The following is a 13745-nucleotide window of genomic DNA, read 5'->3' as shown; positions in this document are numbered from 1 at the left end:
GAGAGGCCCAGGTTCGAGTCCCGGTGATGCATTGCTCATATTTCACATCTATAGCTTCAAAAATAATCTAATGACTCTAAACATTTAAAACAAAATACACATAATATACCACCATTGCCAAATGAGTAAAGCAGCTGGAAGGAAATTGATACCACCAGTTCTTACTTCGTCATGGAAACTCCATTTAGAACAATAAAAGAGATGTTTAGTTAATTAAGTGTATAGAGTAAACGGCAGAATAAGTATTTTACCATAATTACAAATATTAATTATAAAAATATCTATTATAATATATTTTGTCATGAATGACAAATTGGAAATTAAAAGTGCCATGTTTGATTAAGGTATATAATCATAAGCCGTTAGAAACGCCCTTTGATAAATGTACTTATAAAATGCTAATAATATTATGACAATTATGTATATTAGCTGCAGTCTGTAATGCTAATTCAATAAAAAGCTCTAGGGTATATCGGCCATATGGGGTTAGCGATCATATTCCCATATTGCATAATTAAAGGAAACTGAAATACCATTTGTGTTATCCCCCCCCAGTCGCACGTTCCTCTTCTTCCATTCTATACTCCTATTTATTTATTTTTTCGATTTTTCCCCTTATTTTTTTTTTTTTTTTCTTGTGTTTTCTAAGGTAAGAAAAATGTGAAATGACTTTATTTCTGTACTTTCGGTAACATATAAGCATAACTAATATGCGTTTCATTTATAAAGAATTCAAAATAAATTATTGTATTGTTGTTTGTCAAGATGAATCACAAAATCTTTCTATTCAAGCCGAAGTAAAACGCTTTGAGGAAACAAATTCAGTAAGATGATTTATGCAAATAATTTAAATAAAATTTATACCATAATAATATGCAGTTAAGCAGAAATATTATTCATTTTTTATAAGCATTTAGACATAATAAGTAGTACTGATTAACGGATATATACAGTGGCTCCCAAAAGTGTTCGTACACTTATGATTTTCATTGAAATAGGGCTCTATCCATTAACTAAAAGTAAACTTTCTGAATGAGATTTTAATAATAAAATCTATAATCTATTGGTAACAAAATTACATGAAATATTTTTTAAATATAGCGAAACTTTATTTTTAAGAAATTAATAATCAAAAAATGATAAACATTTTATCTCACAAAAGTCTTCGTACACTGAAATATTTTTGGATAAAATCAAAATTAGAATTATCGTTTGCCGTTTTTTTTTTTTTTTTTTTTTTTTTTTAATTTTTGCATTGGGGTGGCATTTAAAAAATCGTTCGCTTTAATTTTTTATTGTTAACATCATAATATTCTATTTATTATTGAAAAATGGGTCGCAGTCGTAAAGAAATTACAAACAGCATTCGAAAATTGATAATTTTTCACCATAGTAATGGTAAATCAATTTGAAATATCGCTAAATTAGTTAATTTATCCCATTCTACAGTGCAGTATGTGATAAAACGCTTTAAAGAAGAAAATCGCATTGAAAACAGGTAAGAAAAGGTCGACCGAGAAAGTTAACTAAACGTGATGAGAGATTTATTATTAGAAAATTTGTAAAAAACCCACGTTTGAGTGCTGTAAAAGTTTCTGCAGAATTAAATGCAAAGTTTTCTACTTCAATTTCACCGTAAACTGTTCGACGAGTTCTCAGAGAAGCTGGATTACATGGGCGTTCTGCCCGTAAAAAAATTTTGTTAGTGAGAAAAACAAAAAGCTTAGGCTTTCATTCGCAAATTCAATGATAAATACACCCGAAACTTACTGAATAATGTCCTATTTGCTGACAAAAGCAAATTTAACATTTTTGGTTCCAATGGTTGAATAACTGTATGGAGAAGAAAAAAATGAGGAACTTCATTCTAAGAACTTAGTTGGAACAGTTAAGCATGGCGGTGGAGGTGTTCTTGTGTGGGGGAGCATGACAGCATCAGGACTAGGTAATTTGGTATTTATTGATGGCATAATGAATCATTCTCTTTATTTAAGTATTTTAAGAGACAATTTAAAATTATCAGCTCAAAATTTGGGTATTGGAAACAATTTTATTTTTAATCATGATAACGATCCTAAGTATACGGCTCTCAACGTTCACCTGTAGTGTCTCTATAATTATCCACAGCTGTTGACACCTCAGTCACCAGATTTAAACCCCATACAACACATTTGGAAAGACCTGGAGGTTGGAGTACGAAAACATGACATCAAAACGAAAAGCAAACTCAAAACAGCCGTGATGGAAGAATGGATGAACATTGATACAGAAATTACAAAAAAACTAGTAAAATCTATTCCCAGACGTTTAAAAGCTGTTGTGGATGCTAAAGGATATCCTACTAATATTAATTTAACGAAAAATGAAAATATTTACTAATATCTCAAGATTTTTTTTGAAGTGTACAGAGACTTTTTTGAGATAAAATGTTTGTCATTTTTTGATTTTTAATTTCTTAAAAATAAAGTTTCGCTATATTTTAAAAATATTTCATGTAATTTTGTTACGAATAGATTATAGATCTTACTATTAAAATCTCATTCAGAAAGTTTACTTTTAATTAATGGATTTCAATAAAAATCATAAGTGTACGAACACTTTTGGGAACCACTGTAAGTACTTTTAATACTTTGCGAAGCGTAAGTAATTCAACAATACACAAATGCAGGATTCTAATAAGCTATCTTCTAAGTAATAAAATAAAATTATGCAAATTAATAAAATAGAATTGATAAGGTGTCAAAATCAAACTTGATACTACATATTGTTCCAAGCATGAACTATACACTATAACTCTAGATATGCACATTGGCGACAGCATTTTATCACATGCACAGTTTAGCTCACATATTATCGGCAATTAAACTGAAATATTACACATTTTATTATTAGCACTTCAAAATAATAAGCATTACTGATTCACAGACTTGTAACTACTTTTAATGCTTTGCAAAACTGTATATAAATGAACATAAAACATAAGATATTAAGAAATATAGGAATCTAACAAAAATTCTGCTAAATTTCAACTTTTTATATTTTTAAATTTTAAATTACAATAAAATATACGTAATCTATGTCTTAGAAGTCAGCAATATTTAATATTTTTATATGCTTTCTCACTTCACTGCAGAGAACTATCAGTAATTAGAAAAAGGCTACGAATACATGTTTCGTTCCACTACATGATTTAAGCAAAATAAGCACGTAATATACGATATAATTAGATTCTGATTTGTATTTCAGTAGTTAAATAAACAAAAGGCTGCTGAAAATTATTAAACAAACATTTGTTCTTATGATAACGATAATAAAATTCAGTATTTACCTGTAGTGGATTCGATACAATACACAATTTATTTTAAAAATACTATTTCTCTCTCATTTGGAAATTACAGCTTAATCAAAATGTAAATTTTGTCTATTTCGTTTTGGAATCATTACGTAACACAACAACAATCTGCTGCAAAACTTTTGCTGCAGTATTAGGTCTTATTTCGACAAAACTTGGCCATTCATTGGTAGTGAAAACCTCTTCTGCGTGAGCAGCTATAAAATCCCTCACGTTCTCGTACAATTTCTTATCTTCATGCATGTCTGCCAGTAAAAGCACTTCACACACATTTTTCACCGTAAGATTTGATTTTAAAAACGAAGCACACTTTTCCTTTAAAGTAGGAATATCGTACTTATCCGCCGCTTCATACAAAGAAAGAGCACATTCCTTCAGCGGTTGATCCAAATCTGCAGTATACATATAACAAAGCATCGTCTTTAGAATTGAAGGTTCCGTGTCTTGAATATTAATTGTGTTGCTTTTGGCTTCAACCATTTCGTTTTCGAACATTCTGGAGAATACCGGTGATCTTGCGGACAGAATAATTTTGTGAACAAGAAATGTTTCGGAACCAGCCACAATTTTAACATCTGACAGCTTCCCCGTTTTATAAAGTGAGCGAAGATCATCACTGACATAATCGAAAAACTTAAGATTAGTTTTGAAAGACCGGTTAAAATCAGAGCTGGACGATGTTGTAACGCAACTCCTTCTAGTAATCTCCGAAACCACACCCATATCTGTAAAAGTGAAGCGACAGTGAAGAACTGGATTCACTTCTAAGCCTTTAGAAGAATCAGCACATTTCCATTCTTCATCTGCTAGAAACAGATGTTCACTCTGAACGTCGAAATATGAACTGCAAAATATTCTACTTTTTACAAAAATAGGCTTTAGAGTGTCACCATACACTTTACAAAGGGAAACATCGAAAGGTCTACTTCCAGATAAAAGTGATCGTAAGCGGAAAATTAATTTCCAGCCATAAAACTTCAGTAAATCTACTGAAAAAACATCACTGTGTATGGATGTATTATTGGGCAAATCGCTTAAGGTGGGAATTTTCCAATCAAAGAACATCTCATCTGCATTGATGCGTGTTCGAGCTTTGAAATTCTGTACAGGTAAACACAAATTACATCTGAGATTTGTGAGCTCATACTTTACTGCAGCTGCAAATACATCCGCTGCTAACTGAGAATTTGGGCAGTCTAGTTTCCCAGAATAAATATAATTTATCATTGCTTCCAATACCGATGTGCTGACATCAAAACATTCCTCATCTGCTTTCTTTCTTTCTAGCTTTTCAACCAATGCCGGCCATCGTATGCTCAAAAGACATTTATGCACTTTGAAACTTTTATCACTAGTACGCAAAGTGGTATCAGTGAATAAAGCATTGTCGTAAAAGCGAATGAAATCACAATGTAAGCTCTCTTGGTCATTATCATCACACACTTGAAGAAGACATAAATTACAGTTTATGACAAGATTGTCTTTGTCATTAAGATGCCGTTTTCTGTCGAAAAAACTGCTACATCCCCATCCCTCTCCGGCTGCAAATGTGCGTTTTTCTTTTTCCGGTTTTTGTATAGTGTTTCCATCTTTATCCATGGTGCAAATTGAATATTCTATTTGACAGTTTCGAGGAAGATCATCACATCTCATGATAAGCACATCTATGCATTCTTCACTTTTTTCACCCCGGGGATATATATTCAGGCACCACAACATTCCAGGCAAAGCACTCAACATAAAAGTCGGGCTTCGAAGACTGAGTCCCGTTGAATGATGACACATGCTGAAATTTTCAATAGTCCACGTGAATTCGTATTTCGACATTTTCGTGTCGTTTTTAGAGGAGAAAACACGCAGATGTAACCAGAAATCTACCCAGAATGAAATGAAAATAATGTTTAACCGAACTTTTTGTCATGGGATAAGATATCGTGACGGCATGTTATGTCTTGCAACACATAGGCAATCCTGAACGTCAGTAATCTTGGCTCCACTCAAAGAGCTTATCAAATTGGCAGTGGCCCAATTTCTGATGCTATTTATGATCCGCTTCTTGATAACAACCAAGTTTGTAGTTTAACGTTTCGTTTTGATTAAGACAATGAAAATATTTTTCAAGATACAACATTAAATAAGTTCTAGCAAAAAAAAAAAAAAAAATCTGAAATGTTTCAGATTTTAAATTACGTCCAAAGGGGCGTTTTTTAACATTTTGTGTGTTACCTTTCTTTATTAAATATCATGTTCCTCGCACTTAAACCATAAGATCCAGTGCAACAGCAATATCGCAAAATAGTTTTAAAACGAGCATATCTTTAGAATTTCCGATACAGAGACTCACGCGCTGGAGATAAAAATGTTTTTTCTGCACAACGTTGCCATTGCTCGCTTTGAAATCCTTGAGTTTGTTAATCAAAAATTCGTCAAAGTTTTAAAAAATAGGAAATCGATCATAAAACAAATTTCAAATTTCAAATTTGGTCTTCCACATGCTCATATTCGTTGGAGGATTACGTTATTCAAAATTCGATGACTCTATGTACCGTTGTTTTATCACAATACGAGAAATATACATACATTTATGCAGATTTTTCATTATTTAATTTCTTCAAATATAATGCAGGACTTTAACATTTTGTGGCAACAGTTTGAAAAGTGAACCGACATTTATGAGTCCGACGCAAAATGCCAAAACGAAACTAATAGTCCTTCGGGATTCAAATCCCTTTGGACTAAAAATCTGAAATGTTTCAGATTTTAAATTACGTCCAAAGGGGCGTTTTTTTAACGTTTTGAGTGTTACCTTTATTTATTAAATATCATGTTCTTTGCACTGAAACCATAAAATTCAGTTCAAGAGCAATATCGCAAAATAATGTTAAATTAAGCATATCTTTAGAATTTCCGATATACACAGTCTCGCGAGCTGGAGATAAAAGTTTTTTTTTTTTTTTTTCTATATAACGTTGCCGTTTCTCGCTTTTAAAGCATTGAGTTTGTAAATCAAAAATTCGTTAAAGTTTTACAAAATATAAAATCTATAATAAAACAAATTCCAGATTTGGGATTTCAGATGCCCATATTCGCAGTACGATTTCGTCATTCAAAATTCGATGTACCATTGTTTTATCACAATGCGAGAAATAGACAATCATTTATGCAGATTTTTCATTATTTAATTTCTTCAAATATAATGCAGGACTCTAACATTTTGTGGCAACAGTGTGAAAAGTGAACCGACGTTTATGAGTCCGACGCAAAATCGCAAAACGAAAACAATAGTCCTTCAGGGACAAAGCCCCTTTGGACTAAAAATCATTCCTTGACCCTGGAAAATGCTTAAAATAAGTATTTTTTGTATACTTTAAATGTTGTTGAGAAATGAATTTAATAACAACAGCCAGATCATATAAAATTGAAACGTTAATTTGTCCAAAGTAGTAACCAACATCTACTCAATTTACTTACATTGAAAATATTACACCTATGCGTACTTTGAACTTTAGAAAGCTTATTGTACATTTTAGATTCATTAAAGTACAATTATTTCTTCTATACTGAATAATACTATTAAATCATTGACCGTGTCCCGTAAGTATATTTCACAAGTGCACATCTGTGTAGCCATGGAGGGAGTTATTATTATTTTATATTCTTTATCTTACTTCTAACTAATTAATCAAGGTAAAACAAAACTGCTTACCTTGTTCCAATGGGTTCGGCCAGGGCCAATGGGCTGAAGTTCCTCTGCGCTGTGCATCTGCAAAATCTTGAGAGGGATAATCCATAAATGATAAACTTTCTTAACACAAATATATTTAATGAAGACGTTAACGGTTACATAATTTTTACATAATGAAAGGTTTAAATATTCGCACGACGCAGCGCGCGACTTCTCAGTCCCGAGTTCTCGTGATCTCTAGCGAGAGTTCATAGTTCGAGATGACGTCACTCAGCCATCGGATCTCAGCAAGAGTTGAGTTGCAACATCCTCCCGCCCGGAAGAACAATTGCCGTAATTGTCCTTATTACATTCCAGCTCCACCGGATATAGTAATTGCACTGGTCTTCTAATCGTATGTCCATTGGGCAAGCGGACAGCACAGGCTCTCACCTTGCCATCTCTCGCAGGAAAGACTTCCATTATGATGCCCATCTTCCACATTAGCCGTGGAATTTTATCTTCATGCACTAATACAATAGTTCCTTTCTTCAAACAGGTTCTTGTTTTCACCAATTTGGAATGATGAGCAGATTTTAAATTCATCAAATAATCCTGCCCCATTTTCGCCAGATTCTTTCTACCAGTATCTGTTGATGTCTAAATCGACGTGTAAGACTCTCCTTGTTGAAATTAATTTAGAGCTTCCTTGTGGGAATGATAGTAATCGTCTTCCTATTAAGAAGTGACCAGGGGTCAAAGATTCTGGCTCTCCTAGATCCGAATATGTAAATGTTAAATGTCTGGAGTTCAATATAGCTTCCCCTTCTGTTATGACTGTCTCTAATTCCCTGAATGTCAAGGATGATTTTCCTAAGATTCTCTTCAGAAGAGCTTTAAGAGACTGAACCATACGCTCCCAAAAGCCTCCCCACCATGCCGCCCTCTCAACTGTAAATTTCCATTTGATTCCTTGCTTAGAGAACTCGTCTTGAACTTTATTGCTTTTCATCACCTCGTTCAATAGCTCTAATTCTTTTTTCGCTCTTTTAAAGGTTTTGGCGTTATCGGTGTACACTATTCGGCACAAACCTCTTCTCGCTATGAACCGTCTAAATGCAAGCAAAAATTTTTCTGTGGAAAGGTCAGCCGTAAGTTCTAAATGCACGGCTCTGGTTACAGCACAGGTAAACAGTAAAACGTATGTCTTAGATAATTCTTTTCCACTTTTCACGTACAGTGGACCCGCGTAATCTATCCCGGAGTTTTCAAACGGAAAGGCTTCTCGGCATCTGTCTGGTGGGAGAGGTGCCATATCTTGCATGACAGGTTTAGTTCGAAATATCTTGCAGACATTGCAATTGTACAGAACACTTTTAATTTTTCGACGAGCCTTCAGCAACCAAAATTTGTCTCTTATCTGATTTAAATTATCTGCTATTCCTCCGTGCCCTACCACCTGATGACTGTGAAGAATAATTAGATCAGTCAAGTGATCTTTGTCGAGCAACACGATTGGATGTGCTTGTTTGTAATCCAAATTTGAATTTTCTAATCGTCCACCAACACGAATTACACCACTTTCGTCTACAAATGGATTGAGGGACCTTAGTTTTGATTCTGAACTTAATTCATCGTTGTTCTTCAATGCCACGCAGTAATTCGGTAAATTCTGTGTAAATTGCTGTAATTTTGGGTTTTAAATAAATCTTAGGAAGGTTCGGTAACGCATGCATTTACGAAAACTTTGATGTTTTTCTTAGTTCCTTGTTGGAATCTTCAATGTTCTTTGTGGAACATAAATTCGGTTTTGGCCAGTGTTCCATTTCTTCTTTCAACCACGTGGGCCCTTCCCACCATATGCTATTGTGCTTCAGATGTTTGACATTTTCACCTCTAGTTAGTAAATCAGCTGGGTTATGTTCACCAGGCGTATATCTCCAGTTCAAGACATCTGAATTCTTCTGTATTTCCTTCACTCTGTTCTGAACGAATGGCTTCCACCTTTTCACATCATTTATAATCCAGTGTAACGTTATACTAGAATCAGTCCATATATATACGATTAAATCAATGTCCCGAAGTTTCTTTTGGATGTATTTTGACAAGCGGGAGCTTATCAAAGCACCCATCAATTCCAATCTTGGAAGTGATAATTTTTTCAAAGGTGCTACTCGTGATTTTGATGTAATGAAACTTGTATGAATGACTCCATTTTTCGAATAACGGAAATACAGAACAGCCCTATAGGCCTTCTGACTCGCATCTGTGAAACAGTGTAACTGTAAACCATCCTTTATGTCCCTTTTCCCAGCACCTGCAAACTGATGTCTTGGTATTTCCAAACTAGAAATATGAGCTAATTCATCACACCAGCTTTGGCAATTCTTTCTGAGATTTTCTGGTATTTCAGTGTCCCATGCTATCTTTTGTTCCAATAAATCTTGTAATAAAATTCTAGCTCGAATGGTGTATGGATTTAAAAACCCCAGTGGATCAAAGAAACGTCCTACAAATCTCAAGATTTCCCTTTTAGTTGGTATGTTATCTATCCTTTTGGCATCTTTTACAATTCTTCAATTTCTCAATTTCTATCAAAAATGTATCATTTGACCTATTCCATATGTATCCCAATACTTTAGAACAAGTCGAATCGTGTGAAAAATCTTCTTCATTCCATACCCTTTGTAAATTCGTTTCATTCGTTTCCCACTTCCACATGTTAAATCCACCTTCTTTCAGTATGAGTATAATATGTTCCGATTCCTCTAATGCTTCTGATTCTTCATCTGCTCCAGCGATTAAATCGTCAACATACATATTTTCAGTTAGCATGGAAAATACGTTCGGATACTGTAACTTGTATTTGTCAACATGTACATTAAGAGTTGCTCTGAGAAGAAACGGACTAGATGTTGCTCCAAAAATTACCCTTGTCATACGAAGAGCCTTTATTTTGGTTCCATTTAATTCACCATCGTTCCATAGAAACTTGACTGCGTTTCTGTCTTCATCAGCAAGAGAAATCTGCAAGAATGCTTGTTCGATGTCAGCTGTAAAAGCAATTCGATTTTGACGGAACTTAAGGAGCAATTCCAGTATGTCTGGACACATCTTAGGACCTGAATGTAAACAGTCATTTAATGACAAACAATTCTCCGCATGTGACGAAGCGTCAAAAACCACACGGAGTTTTGTAGTTTCCTTGTTTTCTCTTATAACGGCTTGATGCGGCATAAAATACGTTTTTGGTCCAGTTTTAATGTTAGTCTCTTCGGCGATTCCTTCTTTTAAGTACCTATCAATTACTTCGCGATATCTGTCATAGAACTGTTGATTATTCTGAAATCTACGACTTAAACTCTTAAATCTAATTTTAGCAATCTCCAGATTATCTCCTAGCTCAGTTGAATTATGATTCCAAGGAAGGCGCACAATATAACGATTGTTTTCAAATTTCACAGATCTTTTGAAATTATCGAAAACTAAATTATTTTCTAATTCGAGTTCCTTATCCGAATCATAATTTATCCCCATAGAATCGAGCTCCCAAAGATTCTTCAGCAAACTAGACAGTGATTCGTTCTGTGTATCTTTATTATTATGAACCGCAACCTTCATCGTATTCAAATTAGTTTGTGAAATTCCGTAAGCCTTTTCGGTTCCACTAATGGTACAACCCAATTTTGTTTCAACCGCTACTAAGGAATTAGACAGTCTGTGAACCTTACCCGTAACTAACTATCTTCCAATAAAAATCCGCTCCTATCAACAAAGAAATTTTCGGCGGTTTATTCCCTGGTCCCCATTCATCGGAAAGTTGTATGCCCTGTTTTTTAATAAGATTAACTATTTCATTTCTAGGGGAATGAATATGTGATCCATTAATGACAGGAATAATTAAAGCTTCTATTTTGATTTCATATCGATTCTTCGAATTACGCAAAATGAGCCTGGTTCTTTTAACATTCTGCGCTTCAGACGTCGTGCAGCCGAAAGAGAATATTTTTATTTTTCTTCTCCAATAACGGGAAGTTTTAATTTCTTACAGATGTCCTCTCTAATAAATGTTCGATGCGATCCTAAATCAAACAACAAGCGAACGCTTTGCTGGCGCCGATTGCCTGTGTTTATAATTTCAACTCGTGCTGTCATAAGAAATGAGTTATTTGCTGTTGCGCAATCGGAAACAGAAGAGACTACTGCCCTTTGGACGGGACTCTTGTCTGACGCATTCGTTTCGTCAGAGTGTATCAATGTATGATGTCGCCGATCGCAAATACCACAAGTTAGTTTGATTTGCACATCCTCGCTAAATGGTATCCTTTGAGGCACCTGAAACAAAATCCCCTTCGCCTTAACGCTTTCCTTTTTTCTGGCACAGTTTTTTGACATGATTCTGACGTATGATTTTCAGAACAGAATAAACAGTTATTAGATAGTGATGTGTTTAACGCTGCCGCTGAAGGAATTCTACCCTTATTATAATCCCGATTTCTTTCGCTGTCTCGAAAACGTTCTCCAAACTGCCGCTTATTTTCCAAATGGGATTTCTTTTCAGTGACTTCAGAATCTGTTGGCTTAATTAAAAATCCTGTACGTTCTCGACTTTCTATTTCTTTTCTTAGAAAATGGAGCAAATTCGTAATTTTTGTCTGATTATCATCTTCATATTTCCTATTAAATTCTAGTGCTAAATCATTCGGAATCACCTTTATTAATATCGGATATAATAAGATACTGTACGAATCCGGTAAAATATTATACGATTCTAATCCTCTAATTTGTACTTCACAACGATCATATAATTTTCGAAGTGCTGTCACATCGCCAGACCTTTTGACCGGAGTCAGAGTTAATAAATTGTTCATATGGGTATCTATTATTAGTTCTTTGCGTCCGAAGCGCTCTTTTAATATTTTCACAGCCTTCTCGTAATTCTCCGCTGTTAATGTCAACCCTTGTATTGCAGTTTCTGCATCGGAAGTAAGAATTAAATAGTTAAATTTATCTACGGCATCTAGACTTTCGTTTTCGTGTACAGCTGTCTCAAATCGTGCCCAAAACCCGGGCCAACTGCACACGTCCTTTCCCGAAAATGTTTCCAGTGCCAATTTGGGGAGTTTAATTTTGTTCTGCGATTCAGTGACATTTCCATATGAAGTAGAATTAGCGCTATGTGGAGTAGTATCTAAATATCTTTTCGCGCGTAATTTCCAAATAATAATTTTACTTTTATACTCTTCTCTAGACATTATCTCATCTTCTGAATTTGCTACATCAATTAAAGTTTCAATATTATGTTTCAATATTATATCAATTAAAGTTTCAATTATCCGCTAAGATTAGTTCTTCTTCTTTACTAATTAACTTAGCAACCATTTCTTCAATTACATTTTTATCCCCCTCATTAGCAATTTCTGTTTCTATTTTATTTATTAGCCTCGTAACTACTGCTCTTATAGCAGATTTTTTTTAAAGTTTTTAAGACAGTTTCTTTTTTAATTTTTCTAAATCCATGTTTTTGCTTAAGCAAAATTTATTAAATTTCAGTTCAAATTCAACTCAATGGCCCCACGTTGGGCGCCACAATAATATTATTTTATATTCTTTATCTTACTTCTAACTAATTAATCAAGGTAAAACAAAACTGCTTACCTTGTTCCAATGGGTTCGGCCAGGGCCAATGGGCTGAAGTTCCTCTGTGCTGTGCATCTGCAAAATCTTGAGAGGGATAATCCATAAATGATAAACTTTCTTAACACAAATATATTTAATGAAGACGTTAACGGTTACATAATTTTTACATAATGAAAGGTTTAAATATTCGCACGACGCAGCGCGCGACTTCTCAGTCCCGAGTTCTCGTGATCTCTAGCGAGAGTTCACAGTTCGAAATGACGTCACTCAGCCATCGGATCTCAGCAACAGTTGAGTTGCAACAGGAGTGGCTTCTAGGATGGACCCATGAGCATCCAGTATTATTTCTGTCATATTACATGACCTTTTGCGTGCTTTAAGGTTTAAGCAAGATGGTTGAAAATATTCTGCCACACAATTTTCTGTACAAAATAATTAAAGCATCATCGTGGATTTCTTCTGAAACTTTTTATTTCGAAGTTAGATCGAATATAGGAAATTATGAAGATTTCACTACCTGGTTGAAATAAATGCAAACACATGTTGGATACTTCACAAAAATATCGATGTGAAATATTACTTAATAAGTCGTAAATAAGATGAAAGAAATATGTGATAAACATCTGAGTCCAAATGCAATCTTTACATAAAACTATGCGTATGAGAAAAATATTTACACCAATTATATATGTAAATAGAAGTCATCACTTTTTAATGCGGTCTATATTAAAAAGATGTTCTATAATAATAACCAATTTTATTCAAAGAGAACTTTACTAATTTGCATTAGTATACATTTAGTGTGTTAAATTTCACATTTAATAAATGCTCACTCTTAAATGTACTGTCTACACAAGATATGCTCATCAAACAGAGTGAATTTATCGTATTCACAACGAGTACATTCAATTTATTCACATATAATTTTTAATGTTAATAATGGATATAATCAGATTATATGTGTTCTGAATCTTACACTTTAAAAATCAAAAGAATGCACTGAAATAAGAAAACACTAGATTCATTGTAACATTTTCAGTCATTCTCTGCTCAATTAAAAAAAAAATATACACTTGAATTCTCTTAATC

At 33.9% G+C, this 13745-nt stretch overlaps 1 protein-coding gene across 1 annotated transcript in view; it reads right to left on the bottom strand.

The window, feature by feature from the left end:
- Positions 1 to 1218: 1218 nt before the first annotated feature.
- The window catches only part of LOC118186917 (uncharacterized), a 38226-nt gene continuing 25699 nt past the window's right edge, over positions 1219 to 13745 (bottom strand). The window contains exons 3-6 of the mRNA XM_085822978.1: positions 9587 to 10482; positions 8757 to 9459; positions 7767 to 8623; positions 1219 to 5262 (exon numbers count right to left, since the gene is read on the bottom strand). Of these exons, the coding sequence (XP_085679104.1) occupies positions 3422 to 5262; positions 7767 to 8623; positions 8757 to 9459; positions 9587 to 10482 (4297 nt within the window). The 3' untranslated portion in view covers positions 1219 to 3421. The remainder of the gene's footprint in view (positions 5263 to 7766; positions 8624 to 8756; positions 9460 to 9586; positions 10483 to 13745) is intronic.

The sequence above is a fragment of the Stegodyphus dumicola genome, chromosome 8 (genome assembly GCF_044657685.1).
Source record: "Stegodyphus dumicola isolate Sdum_Otavi_A_Nest chromosome 8, ASM4465768v1".
Taxonomy (NCBI): Eukaryota; Metazoa; Arthropoda; class Arachnida; order Araneae; family Eresidae; genus Stegodyphus; species Stegodyphus dumicola.
The sequence above is the reverse complement of the archived record's forward strand: the minus strand, read 5'-3'. Positions and strand labels throughout refer to the sequence as shown.